Source organism: Leopardus geoffroyi, chromosome B3 (assembly GCF_018350155.1).
Source record: "Leopardus geoffroyi isolate Oge1 chromosome B3, O.geoffroyi_Oge1_pat1.0, whole genome shotgun sequence".
Lineage (NCBI taxonomy): Eukaryota > Metazoa > Chordata > Mammalia > Carnivora > Felidae > Leopardus > Leopardus geoffroyi.
The window spans coordinates 29,197,891-29,220,827 of NC_059337.1; the positions used below are offsets into that span (position 1 = coordinate 29,197,891).

The 22,937-nt window shown below is 49.8% G+C and overlaps 1 protein-coding gene across 1 annotated transcript in view; it reads left to right on the forward strand.

Annotated features, from left to right (window-relative positions):
* TMEM266 (transmembrane protein 266) overlaps window positions 1-22,937 on the forward strand; it is a 125,604-nt gene that overhangs the window by 66,031 nt on the left and 36,636 nt on the right. Inside the window, exons 4-5 of the mRNA XM_045448970.1 lie at window positions 8,083-8,237; window positions 11,215-11,288. Coding sequence (XP_045304926.1) covers window positions 8,083-8,237; window positions 11,215-11,288 — 229 coding nt within the window. The remainder of the gene's footprint in view (window positions 1-8,082; window positions 8,238-11,214; window positions 11,289-22,937) is intronic.

Here is a 22,937-nt window from a genome sequence, read left to right on the forward strand (position 1 = left end):
CATGGTGTGTGTGGGCCTTTGTATCCCCAGAGGGGGGTTTTGTGACTCACCAAGGTGGGTGAAGGCTCCTACCACCCAGCCTCAAGCTCTTACTGCCACACCCTGCTGTCTTTCCCAGAGTTGGCCTTTCAGAGGATGCAAGAAACCTGAGATTCTTGGACAAGCAAATGTCAGATTGCATTTGACCCCAGCTGCATGCCGCCCTCTCTTCCCCAAGGCAATGGGGCTAACCTTTAGCTCTGATTGCAGAACTGAAGCTGCCAGTATGGAAACCAATTTCTTTAGTTCCCACAAATGGCTGAGACGGTCATCTCTCACCTCCAACCTGAGAGTTCCTGTTACACGAAGTAGATTTATGTGCTCATATTTCTGGGTCTGTGTGCACCGCTGTGGTTTGCCACCTGGAATTGGATACAGGAAAAAAGAGGATGCCAGACAGTGCTTTTCCTGTTGTTCTGGTTCTCCCTGAGAGAGAAAGAAGCCCCAAAAACCATTTCAGATATTTAGCAAAAAGGTATCCCTGTGGGCATGGAGTTATCATCACTAGTGGATATTTGTCTCTTTGGAGAAGTCCTATGTGTGTGAGCTCATTCCCTCTCCTGTTTCTTTTCTCCCTTTATTTGTTTTGCTTTTCAGAGTGGACTAGTACTAGGAGCTCACTCCTTAGTCAGAATTCACTTACAAGGCTTCAGGCTCTGTGAGGATGAAGGCCTTGTCCACTCTCATGTGCTTATCACCTAATACAGTGACATTTAGGGGGCACATAATAACCATGCATGGAATGGAATGAATGTCAAGACTTCCTTTATTTAGATAATTAACCCCTTTTCTAATGCCCACATACCTAAATCATCATCATAGTAGATATGTATTATAGGCATGTAGCGAGCACTATGTTATGGGCTTTACATATGTTATTTTTAATATTTTAGAACAACAAGCCTGCAAAGGAAGATAATACTCCTATTTGGGGGAATTAGGAAACTAAGGCTCAAAGAATACACTCAGAGTTCAGTCAGTCGTGGGGCCGTGATTTGGAAATTCCAGTTGTGACCCAACCCAATTGGTGGAAAAGACTAGCTTTCCCCACCATTCATTAACAGCGAGAAAAATGGAAAGAATTGCCTTAAAACAACTAGCTGCGTTAACATTTGTAAAGTGCTCAGAAAAGCTCCTGTTTCATAGTAAATGCTGTATAAGTGTTTGTTAAATCAGTAAGAATCAAGCATAGGTCAATGCCAGAGGTTGGATTAAAGTCAGCCTCATGGCTTTCACTGACAGTGTTTTAATCATCTGGAATAAATACAGTAAAGACGAGTAAAGTGGGGCCATGGGATGTTCTGTGGACATTTGGCACCGCCACCAAGTCTGCGACATCCAGCCCCAGATGTTCAGCATCACAGAATGGAGCACTTGGGGCCAGGAGGGGACTCAGAGTTTGAACCTGGAACCCAGGTATCCTTTAATCAGTGAGATCATCAGTGAGATCCAGAAGGTCCATGCACCCCTTAGAATGTTATGCACAGTGTTGTGGTTTCATGCATTTTCCAGGCATAGGGCCAAAATTTTCATCTATTGTTAGAGAGCTCTGCAGCTTAGAAGGGTTCTGAGGTTTAGATCTAGCAGTGCCTCCCAAGGTCAGCATTTAGGGGCAGGTAGGGAATCCCAGTGCTCCAGACTTCATTCCGCTCCCACTACCAGACAGGCCTCTGACTCACTCCACCCCCTCCCTCAGCTCCTCTCTTTGGAGACTTGATGGGATGAAAATCACAATGTAGGACTGACAAGGCCATCTGGTCTGGCTGCCTACAGGGAAATAGGTTTTTCTGTAGCCTGCTACCTCCTCTGGGGACACCATGCCTCTCCACTGCCTGTGAGCACCTTTTTTGAACAATTTGAAGGTTCTCCACATTCCCCAGACTCTAGCCACTGCCCCTTCTCCTGTCGTGCATCTTCCCAGCCACACCAGCCTGGCAGTCACGGTGGCCCAATTGCTTAGTGGATTGCTAGGGCAGGAGAGGCCACTCCCCACAGGAGCAAAGAGCCCTTGCTATCCTGGCACTTGTGTTTCTGCTTCACCTCTCAGAAAGGGGCTGTTCCAGTGCCAGGCTTGGGAATGCTGCCTGATGGAGCAGTGACCTGGAGATGCCTGCTTCTGGCCACCCCCGTGGCCTTACCTCACATGAAAAGTACATCAGAAATTTGCCAAAGCTCTTTTTAATTTTCTAGAAGTTATTCTCTCAAACTTGTTATCAAGGTAACTAAGAATATAAAGCAGAAGCAGCAAAGGTACCCAGCCTCCCCTCCCACCCAGGATTTCTCTGAGGCCTCAGGAACTAGTGGAACCCACGGTAGAATACCTGCCTACCTGCCAGGAGATGCCATCTGGTTGTTGGTATTTACAGACTTTGGCAGCCCAATCCTGCCTCCTGGAGCTGTCTCTTTGCTGTTGCTGTACCAAGATATGAAATTGGGAGACGCCTGCCCTCTGGTGACAATTCCAGGGATAACACCATCTTGAGAACCAGCGCGAGGGCCTTGATTGGGCTGGATGCTGAAGGAAGTATCTTCTCTAATTAACAAGTCAATGCTGATTTCCCTTCTGGCCCATTAAGATCCTTGAGTCATTATTTAACCACTCAAGAGTATTTCGAAACTGGACACATTCTATTTTTCTGCTAAAACACAGTCTCTTAGGAATGTCTGAGTCATTTGAATTTCACAGGAATTTTATTAGCAGGCTGGAATTTCCAAACAACCCCTCAGCCAGAAAGTCTGCTGCTTCAACCCATCTCTGTCCTGGAGGCTTGGAATCCATGGTCCTGCTCTTCAAGGAGCTAGAAGCCCAGAGCCTTCTTGGATTCAGGCTTCAGCCTCACATCCATGGCTAAGGAAGGCCTTGGCACTCCCCACCGCCCCCCACTCCTCGCCCCCAAATGCACACAGTCAGGGGCGCCTGGGTGGCTCAGTCCGTTAAGCGGCCGACTTTGGCTCAGGTCATGATCTCACGGTCCGTGAGTTCGAGCCCCGCGTCAAGCTCTGTGCTGACAGCCCAGAGCCTGGAGCCTGTTTTGGATTCTGTGTCTCCCTCTCTCTGACCCTCCCCCATTCATGCTCTGTCTCTCTCTGTTTCAAAAATAAATAAATGTTAAAAAAAATTTTTTTTAATTAAAAAAAAAAAAAAAACAAATGCACACACTCAGTCTCAGTGAGTGTCCCTGCCACCTTCTTCCCCTGAGCTGGTGCCCCTCCAGAGGACCTGCCTGCCTCACCACTCCCTGGGCCTGGGTTGGCACCTGCTTGCCTTCATTGTCTCATGTCTCTTGCTCCCAGACTCCCCTTGCTGTGCTCCATCCATCTCCTGAAATGCCTGTTACCTCTTGCTAAGTTCAAAGCAGTTCTCACCTAGATCACTTGGGATCTCACTGAAATGCAGACCCTTATTCAGAGGGCACGGAGAAGGCCCAAGATTCTGCATTTCTAACCAGCTCCCAGATGATGCTGATGCTGCTGGTCCCTGGAGACCTAGGGCAGTGGTTCTCAATCTCGGCCGCACATTGGAACCCCCTAAGGAGATCAAAACATTCTGAGGCCTGGGTCTCAACCCAGAGGTTGTGGTTTAAGTGGTCTGATGGGTGATCTGAGCACTGGAATTGTTAAAGCTCTCTCGGTGGTCCTAGGATGCAGCCAGTGTTAAGAACCACTGACCACAATGCAGATTCCAGCCTCCCGGCCCCAAGGCATCTGCTCTTCATCAGATACTCTGTCCCTTTCTTTTAGAGGTTGGCTTCCCTCCATCTTTAGTCCAGTCCATCTCCCTGTGTATTACCCTGGGGTCCTGGGGTTCACATACACCATGATGCAAATTGTACCTCTTGAACCCGTGCAAAATTGGGGCTTCGTGAAGTCACTTCCAGGTGGGCCTGGCTGAAGGACTGGTAGTTGAAAGCAAGTGTGAGGGGACTGTGGAGCTGGCACAGAGTGGAAGAACAGGATTAGAGCAGTGGGGCACAGGCTTCGTTCTGCAGCTGCCTTGGGGTTCTTTGGGAACCATGTGCATTGCACCAAAGACTGTAGAAATGCCTGCAGCGTCTGCCCTAGGTGGGGTTTGGTAAACCACACTCTGCACTGAAGGAGGATGTCTCCACTCAGCCTAACTCCTGGCTCCTGTTCTGGTGTTTATTCTGTCAGACGTTCTTTGGGGCTGAGTAGAATTTTACCATGAAGAGTTGCTGTTTAGTGTACATTTCCACCATGTCCCCGGATATCACTCCCTCCAACTCTTTCTCAAATGTCACTTTCTTAGTGCAGCCTATGCTGACCACCCTTTATGCTCTGTATTTCCCCTACAGTACCTACCACCTATAGTAAACCACATAATTTACAAACATAATTTGTTATGTTTGTTGTTTGACTCTCTCACCCACTCAAATGTAAGCTGTCCGAGGGTTGTTGCCTGTTTTGATGACAGTGCCTCTGTAGCAACGTGGTGGGTACTGGCATTCATCTGACTCCCAGACCTTCCCCTGCCTGGTTTCTGAATCCTGCCGCTTGCCTGGTGCCCTGCCTGGCTGCACCCCAAGGCATGCTGCAGTCTCAGGGCCAGGCCCGCTATTGCTGACTGCAGACTGTGGGTGGCTCCAGACACCTGCCAGTAGTAGCTCTTTACCTGGCTGTGAGTTCCCAGTCTCAGCCACCCCACTTCACACCTACATCTTTCCAATAACCAGACCTTGGTCCGGTTAGGAAGTTTTGCTGTCCAAACAAAAAAACAAAAATCAACATTTCAGTGGGTTTTTTTTAATTTTTGTTTTTAACATTTATTCATTTTTGAGAGAGAGTGTGCAAGCAGGGGTGGCGCAGAGAGAGAGAGGGAGACATAGAATCTGAAGCAGGCTCCGGGCTCTGAGCTGGAAGCACACAGCCTGACATGGGGCTCGAACCCACGAGCTGTGAGATTATGACCTGAACCGAGGTTGGATGCTCAACTAACTGAGCCATCCAGGAGCCCCGACATTTCAGCGTTTTAAGGAACAACATAAAATGACTTTTCGTCCCATGGAAGCAGGTACAGATTGGAGTCTCCTGTTTGTGGGGAAACAAATAGTTTGTTTCATCCTCTTCTCTCTTTGGAACCTTGTGCTTGAGGTAGAAGGAGCAGACTCTGAGGGGCGTATGCCATTCTCCTGGGGTATACAAGGCACAGAGGCCAAAACATGGCCTGGCTCCTTCCGTTTAACGTGCAGGCTCCTTCCGTTTAACGTCTTCCTGCTCGCTGCTCACCGTGACGCCGGCCCAGGCAAACGGCCCTTGCAGCTCCCCTCTTTAGTTATAACTGCAGGAGGTGCTTGCGTCACATTTCAGATGACAGTGAAAGGCCATCATTTTTAGGGGCCACAAGTAACTGGACTGGGTTTTCGAGAAGATGTGGAACTGGAGCGATGTCTGCTTTGGGGCATGGCAATGACAGTGCTTGCAGTGATCAGTGATCCGGTGATCTGGGAGAACTTGACAGGAGGGCGGGAGGGAAAGTGATGAGCCACAAGAGAGGTGTGAAAGATTAAAATAGGGCCACTGGAAAGTGGGGGCAGGAATGTCACACTGGGAGAGGAAGAAGGGGGAGTAGGTGAGACATGCAGATGAATCAGGAGAGGTCAGCTGAGTAGTGATGACCAAAGAGATCTTACAGTTCAAAGGGTCTTTCATAACCACACGCAGCTGATAGCACCTGTGGGCAGCAGCCTCTAAGCTTCTCTGGGGCTCCGTCCCTCTGAGCTGTGAGGTGGAGGCTTCGGCGCCCCTGTCCTTCCTTCCTGCCCACCCTGGACAGACACACCTAGTCCTCTGTCTGGCGGCCCTTCTCATGGCCTTTCCTTCACAGGCACTGGCTTCTCACCTGACCAAATCACAGCCACCCTTACCAGGCCCCCTCAACACCCCTCTGCCCTGAATACAGGACACCCAGTTAAAGTTGAATTTCAAATAAACAATGAATACTTTCTTTAGTATTACTATGCAATGTTTGGGATATACTCACACTAGAAAATTGTTCATTGTTTATCTGAGATTTAACTGGATGTTCTGTGTTTTATCTGGCAACCCTACTGAGCTCCATATGATGTCAGTTTGGGATCTACCCTGTAGCCTCTTGCTTATGGGTTGGCCCATGTGAGTCTGCAAGAAGTTGGAGAGAAGTGTTTCTGCATCAGACTTTGAAACCCATCTGCAGTGAGTGATGGAGGCATTCATCAATGGCCTTCACAATCTGGTCTCCACTCACCTTTGTCTCCCTGTCTTCTGCTTGTCCCTTAGTGAGAACTTTCTCTGGCCTGGCTGGTCTCCTCATCCTCACCCCATACTCTTGGGCCAGGTGGGGCTCACATCAGTCCCCTCTCAACCCTGTCCAAAATACCTTCTTCCTTTTCCACAATCACCTGTTGAAATCCTTCTACCCCTATTTGTGGGACCAGATCCCTGAGGCTGGAGACTGAACCCCCGAGTCTTTGCATTCCCTTAGAACCACGACAGCACCTGTCATTCCCATAGGTTTTGGAAACTCTCCAGAAAGACTTGAATAAGCCAAATTTCCTGCCAGGTTTTTTGAAGAGCCATGAGCTTTGTACCACCTTCCAACAACTGGGGGCTCCGTCAAGCTTTCCCTAGATGGATTCTGAGGGAGAAACTCCTCCTTGAAGCACTCACAGTATTCCTTTGGGGAGAAGAGAGCATCTCAGAATTCCCTCTTCCAGTGACACTTTAGGATCTTCAGGGCATTGGGCCCTGACCCACTTCAGCGGACGCTTTAGTTATAAAGCGTCCCTGTGTGCAGAGGATGGGGACAGCCAGCTGTCTGGGTCATCAAATAACTTTCCAACATCATCATCATCATTAGCAATCCATTTCAGCTCCATGGTGCTTTATAGATCAGATACATTCCCTCATTTAACTTGCAACAATCCTAGGAGTTAAGGAGTTTTACAAATGGGAGGCTGAGGCCTGAAATGCACAGATAACCTTCACACATAGTCCTGTGTGTCTGAAGGTGGAGCCAGAAGTGGGGACTCCCTGACTAGCACTGTCTCTGCTACTTCAGGATGCCTAATTCTTCCTCAAGACAGCAATGAGGTTTGGCCTCAATACCACCTGCCCCCTCAGAGGCACCTCTTTTTCCCAGGATCTTGTGTTCCTGAAGGGAGTACATCAAATGCCTGCCCCAGCTCTGAGGTTTTTCACCTCCTTCCCACTTCCAGTCCTACTCAAGAAAAACTCCATCCTCAGTGACTTGATCTCTACCTGTGGTTCAAGATCATCTAGGCAGGGTTTCCGAAAAGATCTTCCATGAAGCACTAGTCCCACCAGATGCCCTGTGACATGAGGGTGCTGTCCAGCAAGTTTGGAAAGCACTGATACTATAATCCCTTTTGAGCATGATGATGTAAAATAACATATTAAAGGCACTGCAATGTCCTGCCTAGAAAAATAGCCATTTGACTTTGACCCCAATTTTCCAAAACCTATCCAACCATAGAATTATCAAGTAACAACCATTAACATTCTGTGGAACTAGGATTCCATACAACCCCCTCTGAGAAATAGGGATTTAGCTCAGATCTCTTCTTATATAGCTGAAAACCACTGAAAATTCATTCATTAATTTATCAATCATTCATTAGAGGCGAACTGAGGGTCTCCTAAATGCAGAGTTTGTGCTAGGTTCCACGACTAGACAGACAGACAGTAATAACAGCTCGTTTTCATGCAGTTCTTACACCTAGCCAGGCTCTCCACTGACCTTTGTGATCTCCAGTGTTTGCAAGAAGCCCATGAAATGTGGGTTTCACACCCACTGTAAAGATGAGGAGACTGAAACCCAGATGGATGCTGTGTGTTGCCCAGGTCAGCCTATAAGCCTAGCTGCACCTTTTTATGATTGGTTTTGCTCTTTGTGATTCTACCCAGTGGCCTCTTGAATAAGGTTGCATTTTGCTGGGAAACGTAGAGCCTGGGAGGAATGATGAGGGTATGTTTGGGACCAGGGCTGTGGCCAGGATCTTACCTCCTCTCCCTCTTCTGTCCCCACAGGTCTACCTGGCTGAAGCCGTGCTGTGGGAAGAGAGCAGCCGTGTGGCAGGTATTTTTGCTCAGTGCAAGTCTCAACAGTTTCCTGGTAGCCTGTGTAATATTGGTGGTGATTCTCCTGACTCTGGAACTTCTAATAGATATAAAGCTTCTCCAGTGTGAGTAGCAAGAGAGATACATATGCAAATACATATGATGTCAATATTCAGTGTGCATCCATCAGGGGTCCCCAACCAGCAGTGCAATATGCCCCCAGCCCAATGCCACTGTTATGACCCTGGCCCCATGGCTCATGGGGATTACTGCCCGGGGAGGAAATCTGACAACTTCTTTCTCTGTCCCCCCAAGTACCTGTTTGCCCCTTTCTACCCAATGTGGCCTCTCCAGTCCCCCTCCCTAGCATTCCGTGATCAGAAACTGATGAGATCAAAAATGTTGGGGACCCCTGTATGCACTTTTCTTTTTATTGTTCCCATTTGGAATTCTCCAGGTTGGACTTTTCTGTATCTTAAAGAGAGTTCTCATGTGTGGAGGCATATCACCTTCTACTAACTAATAATAATAGCAACCACAATGATGATATGGTTGCTTGTGTTTTTATCCAGCCATAATTTGGCAGTGTTATTTACACATAATGTGATCATTTTGAAAGGACTTTTCCATACATTTGACCCTCACAGCAACCCTGTGAGGTGGCATGACTGATTTTATCTCACCTTATAGGCAAGGGAATTAAGATTTGGAGAAGTTAGAGACTTTCCCTAGGTAAGGGTCTTCAAGCCATCAGGCCATTTAATGGCATGGCCAGTTTTTTTCCCACCATAGTGTCTTGGTGTTTGTTCTAGTCTTGTGTTTATGGGAGCCTGATGCACATGGCAGTCAATGGCTTGTCTGCTACCTCTTCTGTCCTTCTAGATGTCCCATGGCAATATGGCTGTTGGGAGGTGCCCACTTCTTGCCCCTCCCCCTCGCAGACCCCTATCTGGCTCTCTGGGGAGAGCCAGGTGTCTTTACTCTTGGCTTCAGATGAGTGAGCAGTTTCTGTTAGAGCTCCTGGATCCCTATATTTCCCCAATTCAGAAGGCGGATTATACAAATGCAAATAAAAAAAAAAGATAAAATTTTTGGCCTGCAAGATTCCACCATTGGCAAAGTGTAGAACTATAGATCCATCCTCAAACCCAGTCAGTCATCTTAGACTTGTTTTCTCAAATGCCCCCAGTTCTTTTCCTGGAGCCTCTGTACTCAGGGTCCATCAAAGCTCCTTCCATGCCCTATCAGCCCTCCCTACTCTCTAGAGAGGATGACAGGCAGTACAGAATTGCTTTTGTCTGATAAGCCTCATTGGGTTTTGTGCAGCTGGTGGCCCCTTGGTTCCAATCAAAGTATCTTCCAGCATAAAGTGACCAGCACTGATTTTACACTCAACCTGTCTTCAATTAAACCATGTTGTATACTTTCCCTCCCACTCATCCATATGTCTGCTTTTTATGAGGTCTGGCCATAACAGAGTCTTTCTTTCCCTGTTGTAGGTTATACTTGGGGCCCTCGGCTGCTCAGGTTGTGACAAGGCATTGAATAGAACTGAGAACCTGGCCGACACTGGAATTTTGCTTAAAATTAAGTATCCAGGAGATTGATTTTGGTGGGAGATCCAATAGCAGCTCATAAAAGGCATCTTAAATTCCATAAAACGCACAATCAGAGATTTATTGCTCTTCTAAAGCAAACCGTAAAAAAAGGCACAGGAATTCATTTGAGAAATAATGGGGAGAGATTTTATGTTTTCAGAATCATCTGGAGGTCTTTTCAGAGTCACACAGGCCTCAGACTCTCGGTTCCCACTAGTATTCATGTGGCCTGGGATGGAAAGAATCCACGGTGCCTCCAGGCCCCAGCTTCTAAGGGTCGGTCACATTGGCCCAATACCAGGGGACCCTGAGGTCTCCCACCTGGAACCTGGTACCGCAGCCTCTCTCTCCCAGACATGCTCCAGGTTCTGGCTTCTGCCCACTCTGTGATCCCAGAGCTTTGGGGGAGGCTCTGGGTTCCTCTCTTTCAGGTCAGCCTTCCCCACTGAGTCCTGCCTGGGGTACTTTTCTTTTAGCCCCCAGGGAATTCTGAGCTACATGCTAAGCAGGCCTGACCAGCAGAGAAGCAATGTAGGCCTGTTCTTGGCAGCATTCCTCCACCTTGTTTTGGCCCTGCCCACTGCTCTGCCTGTCTGTCTTTCAGGCCTGCCTTCTGGAAAGCATCCCCTCCCATCCATTCTCTATCAGAGCCCACCTAACCCTTGTCCTGGGCTCAGAGCCCTGCTTTTGGCGTCATTACCTGATAAACTACACCTTGATTAGGCTCTGAAGTTGGCCATGGCTCCCGTATTTTAAAGGGGTCTTCCAGAGATAGCGCCTTAACTCTAAGGATTGTCTGGTGGAAGGTGGGTTGGGAGCTTTCAGGGGCTGATGGCTCTCCCCACTTCACTATGGAGTCTGGAGGGCAAATGGAGCAACTTGGAATCATGGCAGACCCCAGCTGCTTGAGCTGTCATGTTCAGGAGGTGACATCTCCCTACCAGGCCCAGCTCCCTCTTCCAGGCCTTTCTCCAGCCTCACCCCAAATACCCCTGCCAGCATAGCCATCTCTACATCAGGGTTTTCACAGTGAAAATTCAAAGCAAGCTCGCTTTGAGTCCCACCCAGTGCCCAGAGCTTTGGCTGTGAATTGTGGTAAGGGTTTCCGAAAGCTCAGGTAGACTTGACTGAAGCTGCCTACCCAGCTCTGACAGCCACGAATGTCTTGATAAGCCCCCTTCTGGAGGGCTCCTTTCTGGGAGGATGGCTATAGCTCACAGCCCACCATAGCTGATGGGACTGAGCTAGAATTCTGAGGCATGGCCTATGGGGGGACAGACAGAGGGAGGAGCAGCACCACTGGCCCCGCACCCTCCTACCAGCTCCATCGCAGACACCACTTAAAGCTGCCCTGGATGTTCTCTGGCCTGATTCTGTCCGGATCCAAATGTTCACATGAGCGGGCCCCGGGCTCGCAGAGGTCTGCCTCCACGCTGTGAAGGTCCTCTATCAACGCACCTAACTCCTTGTGCCTAAAATTGGTCCATTATTGTGTTCATTGCAGTTTCCAGTGCATTCCAGTTTGCTGGCATAATTCACTGGATCAGTCTGGTCATTCTCTCTGTGTTCTTCTCAGAGGTAGGTAAAGACTGGGGCCCTGGTACTTCTGTAGGGCAACTCCTGCCCTGGGGAGACCAAGCTTTATTCTCTAAATATTTACTAGCATCCAGCCCTCTTCTAGCCCTCAAGGCTGCAAAGAAGGAGAAACAATACAGAGAACTGAGCTCTGTGCTGGGAAATGACGCTGGAGGGGCAGCTGTCGACCCCTTCAGGGAGGCCTGGGCCCCAGGAGGTGACCCCTGCATGGAATATGAGAGGATGGGCAGGTGTTGTCCAAGTAAGGGGCAGGAATGACATTTGTGAAGGTGAGACTGAGTAGGGCGTAGCTGAAGGAGAGCAAATGGTCATGTTTACAGTAAGGAGCTATAGATAAGAGTCTGGGCTGATGCCTCGGGGGCCTGGAGGTAGAGAGAGCAGTTTGGAAGCTGCCCCTTGAGGGGGGATGCTCAGGCCTGCAGAGGGCAGAGAGGATGGAGTTGCATGCCTGGCCAGTGGATTGAGCAGGTGCTGCAGGACCATGGGGTCTGGCTAGGCCGAGAGCTGCCCCCTTGGTATGAACAGAGGGGCACATGAACAAAGTGGTGGGATCAGGGGTGAGAGGCTCCCTTTATCAAGTCAGCCAGTAAAGCCTAAGTCGGTATCTCTATGTGTCAGGTATCTCTATGTGAGAGGTATCTCTATGTGAGATACCTAAGTCAGTATCTCTGTGTGAGAGGGGAAAAGCTCCTGGGGCCTTGTGGGCACTGGGTTTAATGCCAGCTGGTAGCCCAGCGTGGGACTGAAATATGTGGTAAACCAGATCCCAGGACATTGCTCTGCCTTTACACAAGGGTGCGTGACACTTCTTTCAAGCAGTTTCCAGACTGTCACAGTGATACCCTGGCCTGCATTTCAGTGCTGTTGACTTGGGCCTGCTGCAGGCGGGGTCTCCCAGGGTGACTGGCAAGGCTGGGCTTTATCTTGTGAGCAGTGGCTGGTCATTGAGGGACTGGAGAGTTGCATGTGGAAATCCGGTTCTTCTCAAGAGAGCAGAAGGCTAGTCTAAGTCAGGTGGCTGGTCACTGCCCCTCTCCACCCATGTGCTCTACCACCACTGCCACAGGTCCACATTAGCTCACGCAGAGCCCCAGTGGGGCATTTCAGTGGCAGCACGCATGGGGAGAATGGCAGGGGAGAAAAGGCAAAGAGCCTGTTGGGAAGATGCATGCACACACAGACACAGACACACACATACAGATCAGTGGGTGCTGCTTCCCTGGTGGCAAAGGGGCCTCTGGGTCTCAGAGCACAGCAGAACCTTGAAGGACAGGTTGAAGTGGGATGAAGGAACCTCATGAAGTGGATGGATGAAGTGGGAAAGGAACCTCATGAGTGAAGGTATGGAAGTACAGAATATTTTGAGACCTGATCAGGAAACCCAGGGAGTTAAGAGTCCCAAGGTCCTCTTCTGGGCCAGCTGGAGGCCCTATATGATGGCCCTCGATACCCTGCAAAAATCAGGGGATGGTTGGCCTCAGGCCTTCAGTCCAGAACCCTGAGTCTGGGTGTGGGGCTGGGCAGCAGGCGTTCCAAGCACAAAGCGTTCTCTTTCCAGGCCTCGACTCCTGCAGTCCACGGAATTGCCAGGCAAGCCTGGGCCTGAAGCTGTGAATGTGGGGGCAGATCCTGACACTGCCCCTCCTGGGAGTGTCTCAAGCAGCTCGCTGAGACCGCTGCCCTGGAGGTGCCTCAGTACCCCCTAAACAGTGCCTGCTTCCCAGCCTGCTGCCTTTTTAGGGTCTTGCCCTCTCCAGCTCCCTGGCCTCCACTCACCATGATTCCCTCCCACAAACACATGGGCCAAGGCCAGATGTCTCCTTGCTACAAACCTCAGAAAATGTGTCATGTGTCTGTGACTGCCAACAAAAATGTTTAATCAGTTGTTGCGGTTCTTCCATCTATCCCTCCGCTTTGGTTTTATTGCCTTTGCAGAATTTATTACCCAGCGTGAATTTGGCATTCCCTTCCTGTCACTGCCGGAGACAAGCCACCTGAAACAGACAAGCCCCTGTGCAAAGGAATCTCAGTCTCAAACCCCCCACTCACTCCCATTCACACATCCAGAGGGGGATGGGCCTGGGGCTTCCCACAGGCCCAGCTGGAGGAGAATGACTGTGCCCCTGACCTTGGACCTTGTCGAAGAGAGGGTTGGGTGGAGCTGTAACAAGGTAGTAAGAGAAGAGTAACAGGTGGAGCAACAGAGAGCTAGCAGTAGAGTAACAGGAGAGATCTGTCTCCCCAGCACACCCTGACCAGCATGAACACAGGGGCTGGGACAGTGATCTTGTGATGAGGCAGCCCAGCTCATGAGCCTGGGCTCTCGCATGTCATGGAGTGCCCGGAAGAACCAAGCATCAGAAGGGGCTAGAATAGCCTCATAGATGTCCCCCTAGCCTGTTCCTCAGAGGGTTTGGAGTTGTGTGACCGGGGCACCTCCGGTGAGAAAGGCCAGGGCAGCCAATTTCCCTGAGTAGTGCACCACGCCAGTGTATTTGCCCCCTGAAAATGCCAGTTGTACCCTTTTAAAAAATCACACGGACAAGGGGAGCAGCCTGGGGTCACACAGCCAATTCTAGCCCAAACTGGGCCCAGGCTTCTGGGCTCCTAATCTGGTCTGTCACCGCTGCATATTTTTGTGGTCCTGGTGCCAGCAGGTTGTGAGGGGACAGAGAATCTTGGAGAAGGGCTGCCAGGGCCAGGAGCTGAGAAAGAAGAAGTCCAACCCTACAGTGCATCTGACCCCAGACCCAGTGCTACTGGCTCATCCTCCTCTAGTGTGACGTCCATATCACTCCTTCAAGGCTGAGTGGGAAATACTTCCTCCGGAAATACCCAGAGATATGTCTCTGGGCCACAGGTGGGGGGTCTCTCCAGGACTCCAAGACTGGTTAGACTTAATGCGTGGGTGTTAATTCACAGACAAATTCTACAAAGGTTTGACCCAAAGGGCTCCTGATGCCGTGGTACCTTTTGACTTGTTCGGAGCAATATTCCACTCCTTGTCTCCACTGAGCTTTAGGACAACCCAGAATGTGGGTGTGACATTTTACAAGTTGGGAAACTGAGGCCTGGGAAGGCGTGGAAAGCTGCCCAGGGTCTGCAGGAGTGACAGGCTGGACCAGAAGGTGGGTGTGTAAGTGCTCCATGTCGTCCTTTGCCCATCTCTGTGCTCTGAGGGCTCCTTCAGGGAAGATGGGTTACTCCGTTCTGTGCAGGCCCCAGAGGACAGATCTAGACTCAAAGAAGGGAAGCATGAGGCTGCTTTGGGCTTAGTTTGAGGACATCTGTTCAAACAGGCTGTGCTATTTTCCAGTGAGACAGATGCTTCTCAAAGTGGTAAGAGCGAGTCTCCCTCAGTCGAGCAGTCTGTGTGGGGTCCCAAGGTGACCAAGGTGAAAGCGGGTGCCCTCGAACTTTTCCTGGGCCCTGATATTCCAGATGGCTCTGAAGCACCCAAGAACGAGCAGAGCCTTTGGGATCCAGATGGAGAATTGTACAAATGGTGTTTGCAAAAACACAGGCTGCCCCACCCTTGGCTGACACCAGGACTGGCCAGCCACGTGCAGCCAGGGGTCCAGCTGCTTCTCTTCCTGACTGTACAAGGATTTAGGGCCTGGCCAGATTGGGCCACCCTGCAGCAGAGCTCCAGTGCAGGCCACGAGGTGTTGGCCCTGTCCCCTAATGCTGGGTGTGGGGGGATCTGGAGAAGCCCAGCTCTTTTCCTGGAAGAAGAAATAGCTGACCCATGGCTGGCCCTCTAGATAGGAGCCTCAAAGCAGTGGTGGCAACAGCTGCTTCTTCCTCCTCCTCCTATTATTATTATTATTTTATTGAGGTAAAGTTTACATAATATGGGGCTCGAACCCACGAACTGTGAGATCATGACCTGAGCTGAAATCAGGAGTTGGATGCTTAAATGACTGAGCTACCCAGGTGCTTGCACATAACATAACTCCTTAAACTCTACCCTCTAGTGCATTCAGTGCATAACCAGTGTTGTACATGACCTCTTTCTAGTTCCCAAGCATTTTCCTCAACTCTCAAGGAGGCCCCAAACCCATTACACAGTCACTCCCCATTCCACCTTTACCCAACCCTTGCCGACCACTGATCTGCTTTCTGTGTCTGTGAACTTAACTATTCAGGATATTTCATATTAATGGAATCACAAAATACATGGTCTTTTATATCAACATGTTTTCAAGTTTACTCACATTGTAACATGGGTTAGTGTTTCACTCCTGTTACATCTGAATACTATTCCTTTGGATGGATAGACCACGTTTTATGTTTCTACCTATCAGTTGATCAAGGCTTCTTAGGGCCACCTCCTCTCCCAAGGCAGCCTCTCAGTCTTGAGGGAGTGTGTCCTGCCCTGTTACCTGTGCCGTGTGCCAAGAGAAGGCCAGTGCCAACTGAACTGAACCAAGGCCGCCTCTTAGCAAATCAGCAGTCACCCCAAGATTCTGGATTCATGAGGGGGTCCCCCTCCTACCCGCTGCTTCCAAGCAGGAGTGAGCCTCAGTAACCACACAGAAGGCAAGAGGGTGGTAGAATGCTTTATGCTGAGAGATGAGGATGCCATTGCGTACCTTCAGAGCCCCATGAGAACTCAACAGAAGGGAGCCTGTTTGGCCACTGACTTGCTATATGTCCTTGGGCAGGTCACCGCCTCTCTCCGTGTCTTGGCTTCCCCCATCTTTGACCTGAAGGAATTGGAGCTGTCCTAGAGGCTGCCTTCCTGACCCCACCTGAGGTGGAGCCACTGCTTGCCCTTAGGGGAGAGTTTAATTTCTGTCTCCCTTTCCAACTTCCAGAGAGGTGGAAGGAAATCAGGGTCCCAGACCTGCCTCACCCCCAGCCGAGGGAGTCCCTGCCCATCCTGCCACTTCTGACTTCCCTTGCCCCATCTGTAACGTGAACAGCAGCTGCCCCGCCACCTCACAGGAAAAGCCTGATAGGTTTATGAACATGCCTTAAACAGACTGAAGAGAAAGAAGTGGGTAAGAGCCCAGAGCAGTGGACTTCTAAAGGGACCAGACTTGATTTAGAAGGTTCGATCCTGCCATCCCCAGCCTGTGCCTCCTGCCTCTGTTGGGCTGGCGCTAGAGCAAGTCTGCAGTGACTTGTTGCTGCTTTTTCAGCACTGCCAGGAGCCCTTTGTCCTCACACCCCAGCCAGGCCCCACCTGGTACTGTGCAGAGATTAAAAAAAAAAAAAAAATGCCACTATGCAGGGTTATGTGGACGTGAAAGGGGGTAACTCACATTATAGATCTGTTCGTGTGTTGTGACACTTTCCTGGAAGATGGCAGCCAAATGTCTCATTTGTAAAGTGAGTGTATCATAACCGTTTTTCAGTAGATAGAGGCGCCATAGGCTCAGGAACCTCCCCATTTGCATGGAGGTACCACATAAGCTAGTGGTGGCCCTGTCAAATTCCATGTACTTATTTTGGAAATGCCTGTGATTTCTGCCTGGAAGGACTGTCCCGCTTGCTACTGCGTCTCTGACACCTTCCCTTCCTTCAAGGCTCAGCCCAGGTCCCCCTCCTTCACCTCTTTCAGGCATCCTGTCCTCACCAGCCCATGTAGACCTCCCCTACTCTGAGCTGAACCCATTGTTATTTCACTCCCTTGGGCCCAGGTTTTGCCTCCCCTTCTGCTGTGAGCAGTAGGACAGGAGCCTTAGTATATTCTTCTGTCTCCCCTGATTACCTGGTATGGGATTGGGCATCTAACACTCATCATTGAAGGAGTGAATAAACATTTGAGAAATTATTCTTCAAAATCTCATTTCCATTTTTTCATTTGCCATGACCTTGGCAGTGATCTTAGGGAGCGTGAAAGTCGGATACAGAGATGAATTTTCTAGACAAGTTGGAATGTACTACTTTAGATAGTGTCAAGCTCACTGTCATTGGAAGTTTGCAGGCTCAGGCTAGATGACCCACTCATTGGGCTACTGGATAAGGGATGAAAACAACGGAAAGGGGTTGGGCCATGTGACATAACATTTAAGGTTCTCCCTCCAGCTCTGAGATTCTAGGAATAATTTCAGGTCCAGAATGTTCCGCTTACCTCACATCCTTTATTTGTTTGTTTGTGTTGAGAGAAAGAGAGACTGAGGGAGTGGGGCAGAAAGAAAATCCCAAGCAGGCTGCACACTGTCAACACAGAGCCCAACTTGGGACTCAGTCCCATGAACCGCGAGATCACAACCTGAACCAAAATCAAGAGTCCTATGCTTATCTGACTGACCCACCCAGATGCACCTTACCACCACATTCTTAGCAACAACTGATCTGGGCAAGTGGGGAGAACTGGGATGATACTTCTAACTCCTGGAGGAGGTACCTAGTAGGAAAGAAGCCTGTCCTCACTGGCCCTTGGCCTCAGAAGCAGACTGGGACCTCATTCTGGGCCATCAGGGTAGCATTCAAAAAGAGCTGGGAGGCCACCAGACAAGAGAATCCATAGGTTGGGTCCCTGGTGACTTCTCATGCTTCATCTACATTAGAGTAAGCACTGAGGCTCTATCCAATCACAAAATAATCTTTTTTTTTTTTTTTTTTTTTTTTTTTTATGAAATAATCTTCATGTTTACAAGGATAATTCCGGCTATTGTAGAAAATTAAGAAAATATAAACAAGCCAAAATAAGAAAATAAAAATCACCCATATTCTCATCACCCACAGACAACTACTGTTAATTCGGTCTATGTCCAGTGAAACTTTTTCAATGGTCCAGTCAAGTTGACACGTAAAATTAACCATCATCCCTCCTAATACAGAGGCACTTGACAAATGGAAGCTCTTATTTATTTATTTATTCATTTAGCCAACATTTCTAAGTGACTCTGTGATGCACTGTAGGTGGTGCTGGGTTGTAAGTTGGCTGTAGTTGGCTAGGAAGCAAATGTGTGTATTGAGAGAGCCAGGAAAGGAGCTTAAGTTCAAGCTTAAGGCAGTGATGGAAGACCTTAGAGGGGAAGGAATCTGTCTGCAGATGTGTGAGCTTCCAGGTGGGTGAGATAGAAGCACCTCAGATGGCAGTCATAGAATGTGGAAGGGCAAGAGCCGTGAGCTGACACCACGTGTCTGGTTGTTGACTATGGCAGTGGACGTGGCAAGATGTCCTGAGAACCCAGGCAAGGCCAGGTCACAAAGGCCCCTCAGCGCCTTGCTCAGGAGTTGGGGTCTTGATCCAAGGGTGGTGGGGAGACCCGGGAGGCCTCCAGGCAGAAGAGGGACATGATAGGGCATGATGAAATTGGCTTTTTAGAGAAATCACCCTGAGAGCTGGGTTTGGAGGAAGGAGGAAGACTGGAATTTGGAGACCATGTAGGAGGCATGGCTCAGCTGTGCAGGGTTAAAGGTTTGAACCAGAAAGTGCAAGTAGAGATGGAGGAAGGGACAAACTGGAGATGAACTAAAGAGCTGTATTTTGTGGGACTTGGGAATGTTCATCACTGGTGGCCAGGGGTTGGGAGGGAGTGTGGCAGTGGAGAAGACAAGACAGAGAGGGGATAGTGATGGGGTTTGCCAAGTCAGAACTGCAGCAGGAGGAGGCCTAAGCCGGACACATGGACTTAGGGGGCTTCAGGATATTGGTGGGAGTTGCAGCCAAGGGTACGATTGTCCAGGGATGTGGGGAGGAAAAAGAGAAGAAACTGGAGCCCTGGGAAATAATCTTGGTATGGAGGGAGGAAAAGAAATCTGCAAAGGTAACCGAGAAGATATAGGCAGGGCAGTGGGAGGAGAACGCAGAGCATGCGGCTCCCTGGAGAGGAAAGAGGAGTCCTTGAAGAGCAGGGATGTGCTCAGTGCCCCACACGCTGCCAGACTTAAGATCAATTGCGGGACATTATCCATGAGATCTGACAACAAATAGTCATCAGTAACCAAGGTGTGAGTGGTTCCACTGCTGTGGTGGGCTCATGTCAGATTGCGGTGGGTTAAGTGGAGACACCTCTTCAAAACCTGGGAGAAGAGAGAGAGAGAGGAGAGTGGCTTAAGGGAGACATGGAGTCAGTGAGGGATTTTTTAGAATGGAGGAAACTAAAAAGGTTTCTAGGTTAAGTGGAAGTTCTGGAACTCAACTTTGCACATCTGTGTGTTTCAGTCTGCCTCTCACCCCAGGGTGGGCACAGAGAGCACACAGTCAGTGTTCAAGGGACTGACATTTGGTCATGTGGTCCACCACCCCATTCTCTACCCTACAGGTCTTGTACCCATTCTTTTAAGGTAGCTGGGAACCTCCTGTCAAAATGAACCTAGCACCAGGGACCTGTGAACCCATGTCCCCCAGAGGTATTGGCTATTGCATGTGGAGGGGGCTCACATTTCGATCCCTAGGCAAGAGGCCACCCTCTTGCTCATCGTGCTCTGTCTCCATGGGTTTTGACTGTGTGCGGATGGAGGAGTGAAGCTGGTCCCTCTGCTCCTGTTTTGTCGATGCCTAAGCCTAGGAGACACTGTTGTGCTGCCCCACTATCACCCCTCAACCTGCACTTGTTACCCAAAAACCTTTCTTCTGCACACCAATTCAGGAGTGCTTTCAGCCCCTCCCACATTTCTTAATTTTTCCTCATAACTGGAATGTGGATTCCACGTTTTCCTCTTGCTGCTCTAGTTTAACTCTGGGTCTGGGGGTTACTTGGAGGAGGGAGCCAGCAGCTCTCTTTGCAGGGAAAATTTGCCCAAGAGTAGATCTGTTCCTTGAAGAAGTGCTTGGGGCCAGCCCTCTGCACCTAGTACGCACTGTGGGTATTCCTTAGGCCAGCCTGCACCTCCCAACCCTGGCCAGCTGCAGGGTTTCAGGGACACAGGCTCAGGGCCAGGCATGCACTGCCTCGTTCTCCCCGCTGGTAGGCCTGGTTTCAGAATGGCTTTGCAGAGAGCGAGGGTGCCAGCCCCCGCTCAGCTCACCAGGCTGTGAACCAGGATCTCCCTCTGCCTGGAAAATGAGTACCTTTGAAAAATTCGCATAGAGGCATCTTACAGACCAGCAGATGCTTCTGCCTGTATCCCCCAAGGTTCCCAAACCCTAGGAGCTCATCAGACCCTATCCCAGGGAGAGAAGCTCAGTCCCCTAAAACATGAGGCTTGGGCCTCAGCAGGAAGGGCAGGAGGCCTTGCTGCCACCTGACTAACACAGGGCCTGGATTAGATGCAAGGTTCTCACTCTGCTCTCCTGCTACTTGAAGCCTGAATCCCTTCTCTGGGGAGAGAAGAGAAGTATCCTTCCAGAAAACAGGGCTTTCTGAGGGAAAAGATGAGGGTACTTGTGGTAGAAGGAAGAGGGACTTGAGGACCCTGTTTATCTGTTTCTCCCTGAGCCTGTTTCTGCATCTGTAAGATGGCACAAGAGCTGGGCTTATAGTAATACTCAAATGATACTATCCATGAAGTTTTGCTAAGACTTTGGCCTATCTCACGTGTCACAGCATCCTTGTCTCCTGAAGGCAAGGTTGGAACAAAGGAGGCTGAAAACCCTGAGTCCCAGGTGGGAAAGAGGCAGGTGGAGCTGAGGATTTGGGTTCCCTTGGACGCTTCCTCAAAGCCCTTTGCAACTTTGGGGGGCAGGATTGCAGGACCGAGGGTCCTAGGGGTGGGAGTGGGTGATAAAATAGTCCCACCTCATTGCCCTGCACTTGTCTTTCCCCGTGGAGCTTCGGGGAGGCAGGCAGCATGGGGTGCTCGTCGCCCTTTGTTCCAGCCAATGTCACATGGTCAGTAAGGGCTGGTCAGAAACAGAAAGAGGATCAGACTTTTGACTCCTCATATAATGCTCTTTCTCCTTCTTGCATCAGGGCATGCAGCCTCCCTGTTTTCACTCGAGAAATTGTCACTTTATACATCCCTGTGGTTCTGGTGGGCGCCCTGGGGGAAGTTTGTTAAAAACGCATGTTCCTGGGCCCTGCACCCAGAGATTCTGATATCTGGATCTCCATGAGACCCCAGGAATCTGCACTGTAGACAAATCCCCAGATGCTGCTGAAGCAGTGTGTCCTTGCCTGTACGTTGAGAAACATAGCCACCGCTGGATTGGTCAGCCCTTGGCAGGGCAGTGTGGCCAGGTCCCCGTCTCCATGGATGAGGGATCTCGGCAAAAGATGCTGCAGGGGAAAGCCACCAGGTGGGGTGTTTCAGAGCTGCGTTCTCATTCTGGCTTTGACTCTGATTTGAAGCAGCTGTCTCCAGGCCGCCATTTCCCCATCTATGCCAGGAGGCTGGACCAGGAGGTGTTTCCACGGCTGCCTTTGGCTGTTCTGTTTCCATGGGCTGGGTTAGGAAGGAAAGGCTTCCCCAGAGGAGGGTGAGCTGAGCCAGGCCTCAGAGGATAGATCCCATGTGGATGAGCCAGCCTGGAGGGAGGCAGGTAGCCAGTGCTCCAGCTGTTCTGCTTGTTTATACATCACTACTTCAGTCATCCACCCATTAAACTTCCATCCCTTCCTGGAGCACAGGGCTCCATGTGTGATGCCTGCTCATCCCCTCATGGGGGGGTCTGGCTGAGTCTCATGCCTGGCCAGCTCCCTCTTCCTCCCCCAACCCCATATCCCCTGGGCTGCTGCCTTGTTTATAGAGAAGTGAGATGATTCCTTTTATATGAGGTTCCCAGAACAGTGAGGCTCAGAGACAGAAAGGAGAATGGTGGTTGACAGGGGCAGGGGGGAGGGGGAGGGGGTAGTTAGTATTTAATGTAAATGATGAAAAAGTTCTGGAGATGGATGGTGGTGATGGTTGTGTGACAATGTGAATGTACTTAATCCCACAGTACACTTTTAGAAATAGTTAAAATGGTAAAATTCATGTTCTGTGTATTTTACCACAATCTTGAAACAGAAAAAAGAAGGAGGAGAAGCAGCAGCCAGAGGAGTCCTATTTGGACCAGGCCTTGTTCCCCCCTGTCCTGGCCTGGACTTTTTGCCTTGGAAACCTCACAGTTGGGAATTTGGAGTAGATGTGGCTGGTGTAACATTTCAGAGGAGACAAACACCAAATTTCAATGTCAGCACAAGTTAGAATGAACAGCAACAACAACAACAACAAAACCCAGGCCCATGTGTGGTGTTCTTACGCCACTTGAGTGTAACATGCAGAGTCAACTTCTGAGTCCAAATGTCAGCTCACCATGCAATGCCTGAGGGACCCCAGGCAGCTTCCTTAACCTCTCTGAGCTTCAGCTTCCCTTTCTGCAAAGTGAGAATCACATGTAAGGAGGGCTGGCCCACGGCCTGGCACCTATTGGTATGAGTACATGGCAAAGGTTAGTTTCATAAAGAATTGGAAGATTCATATCCTATAACCCATCTCTCTGGCAGAGAGGAAACTGAGGCCCAGAGAGGGGATTTGACTTGCCCAAGGCTACACAACCAGCCTGTTACTGAGCTGTAACTTCAGGATATCTTGGACCTCAACCCAGATTTCTCTCCACTCACTTAGAGTGTCTTGCAGTGAAGCATGGGTCCTCCAACCTGGAGATAAGGAAGCCATGTAGGAACGGACATCAGGCTGCTGTATGACCCTCTCTGTTCTCAGAGATGCCACCTGTGTCCCACCTACTCATGCCCTCATGGAAGTCAGGATAGTCTTTTCTAAGGAAGAGGGGAATTTTATCTGCTA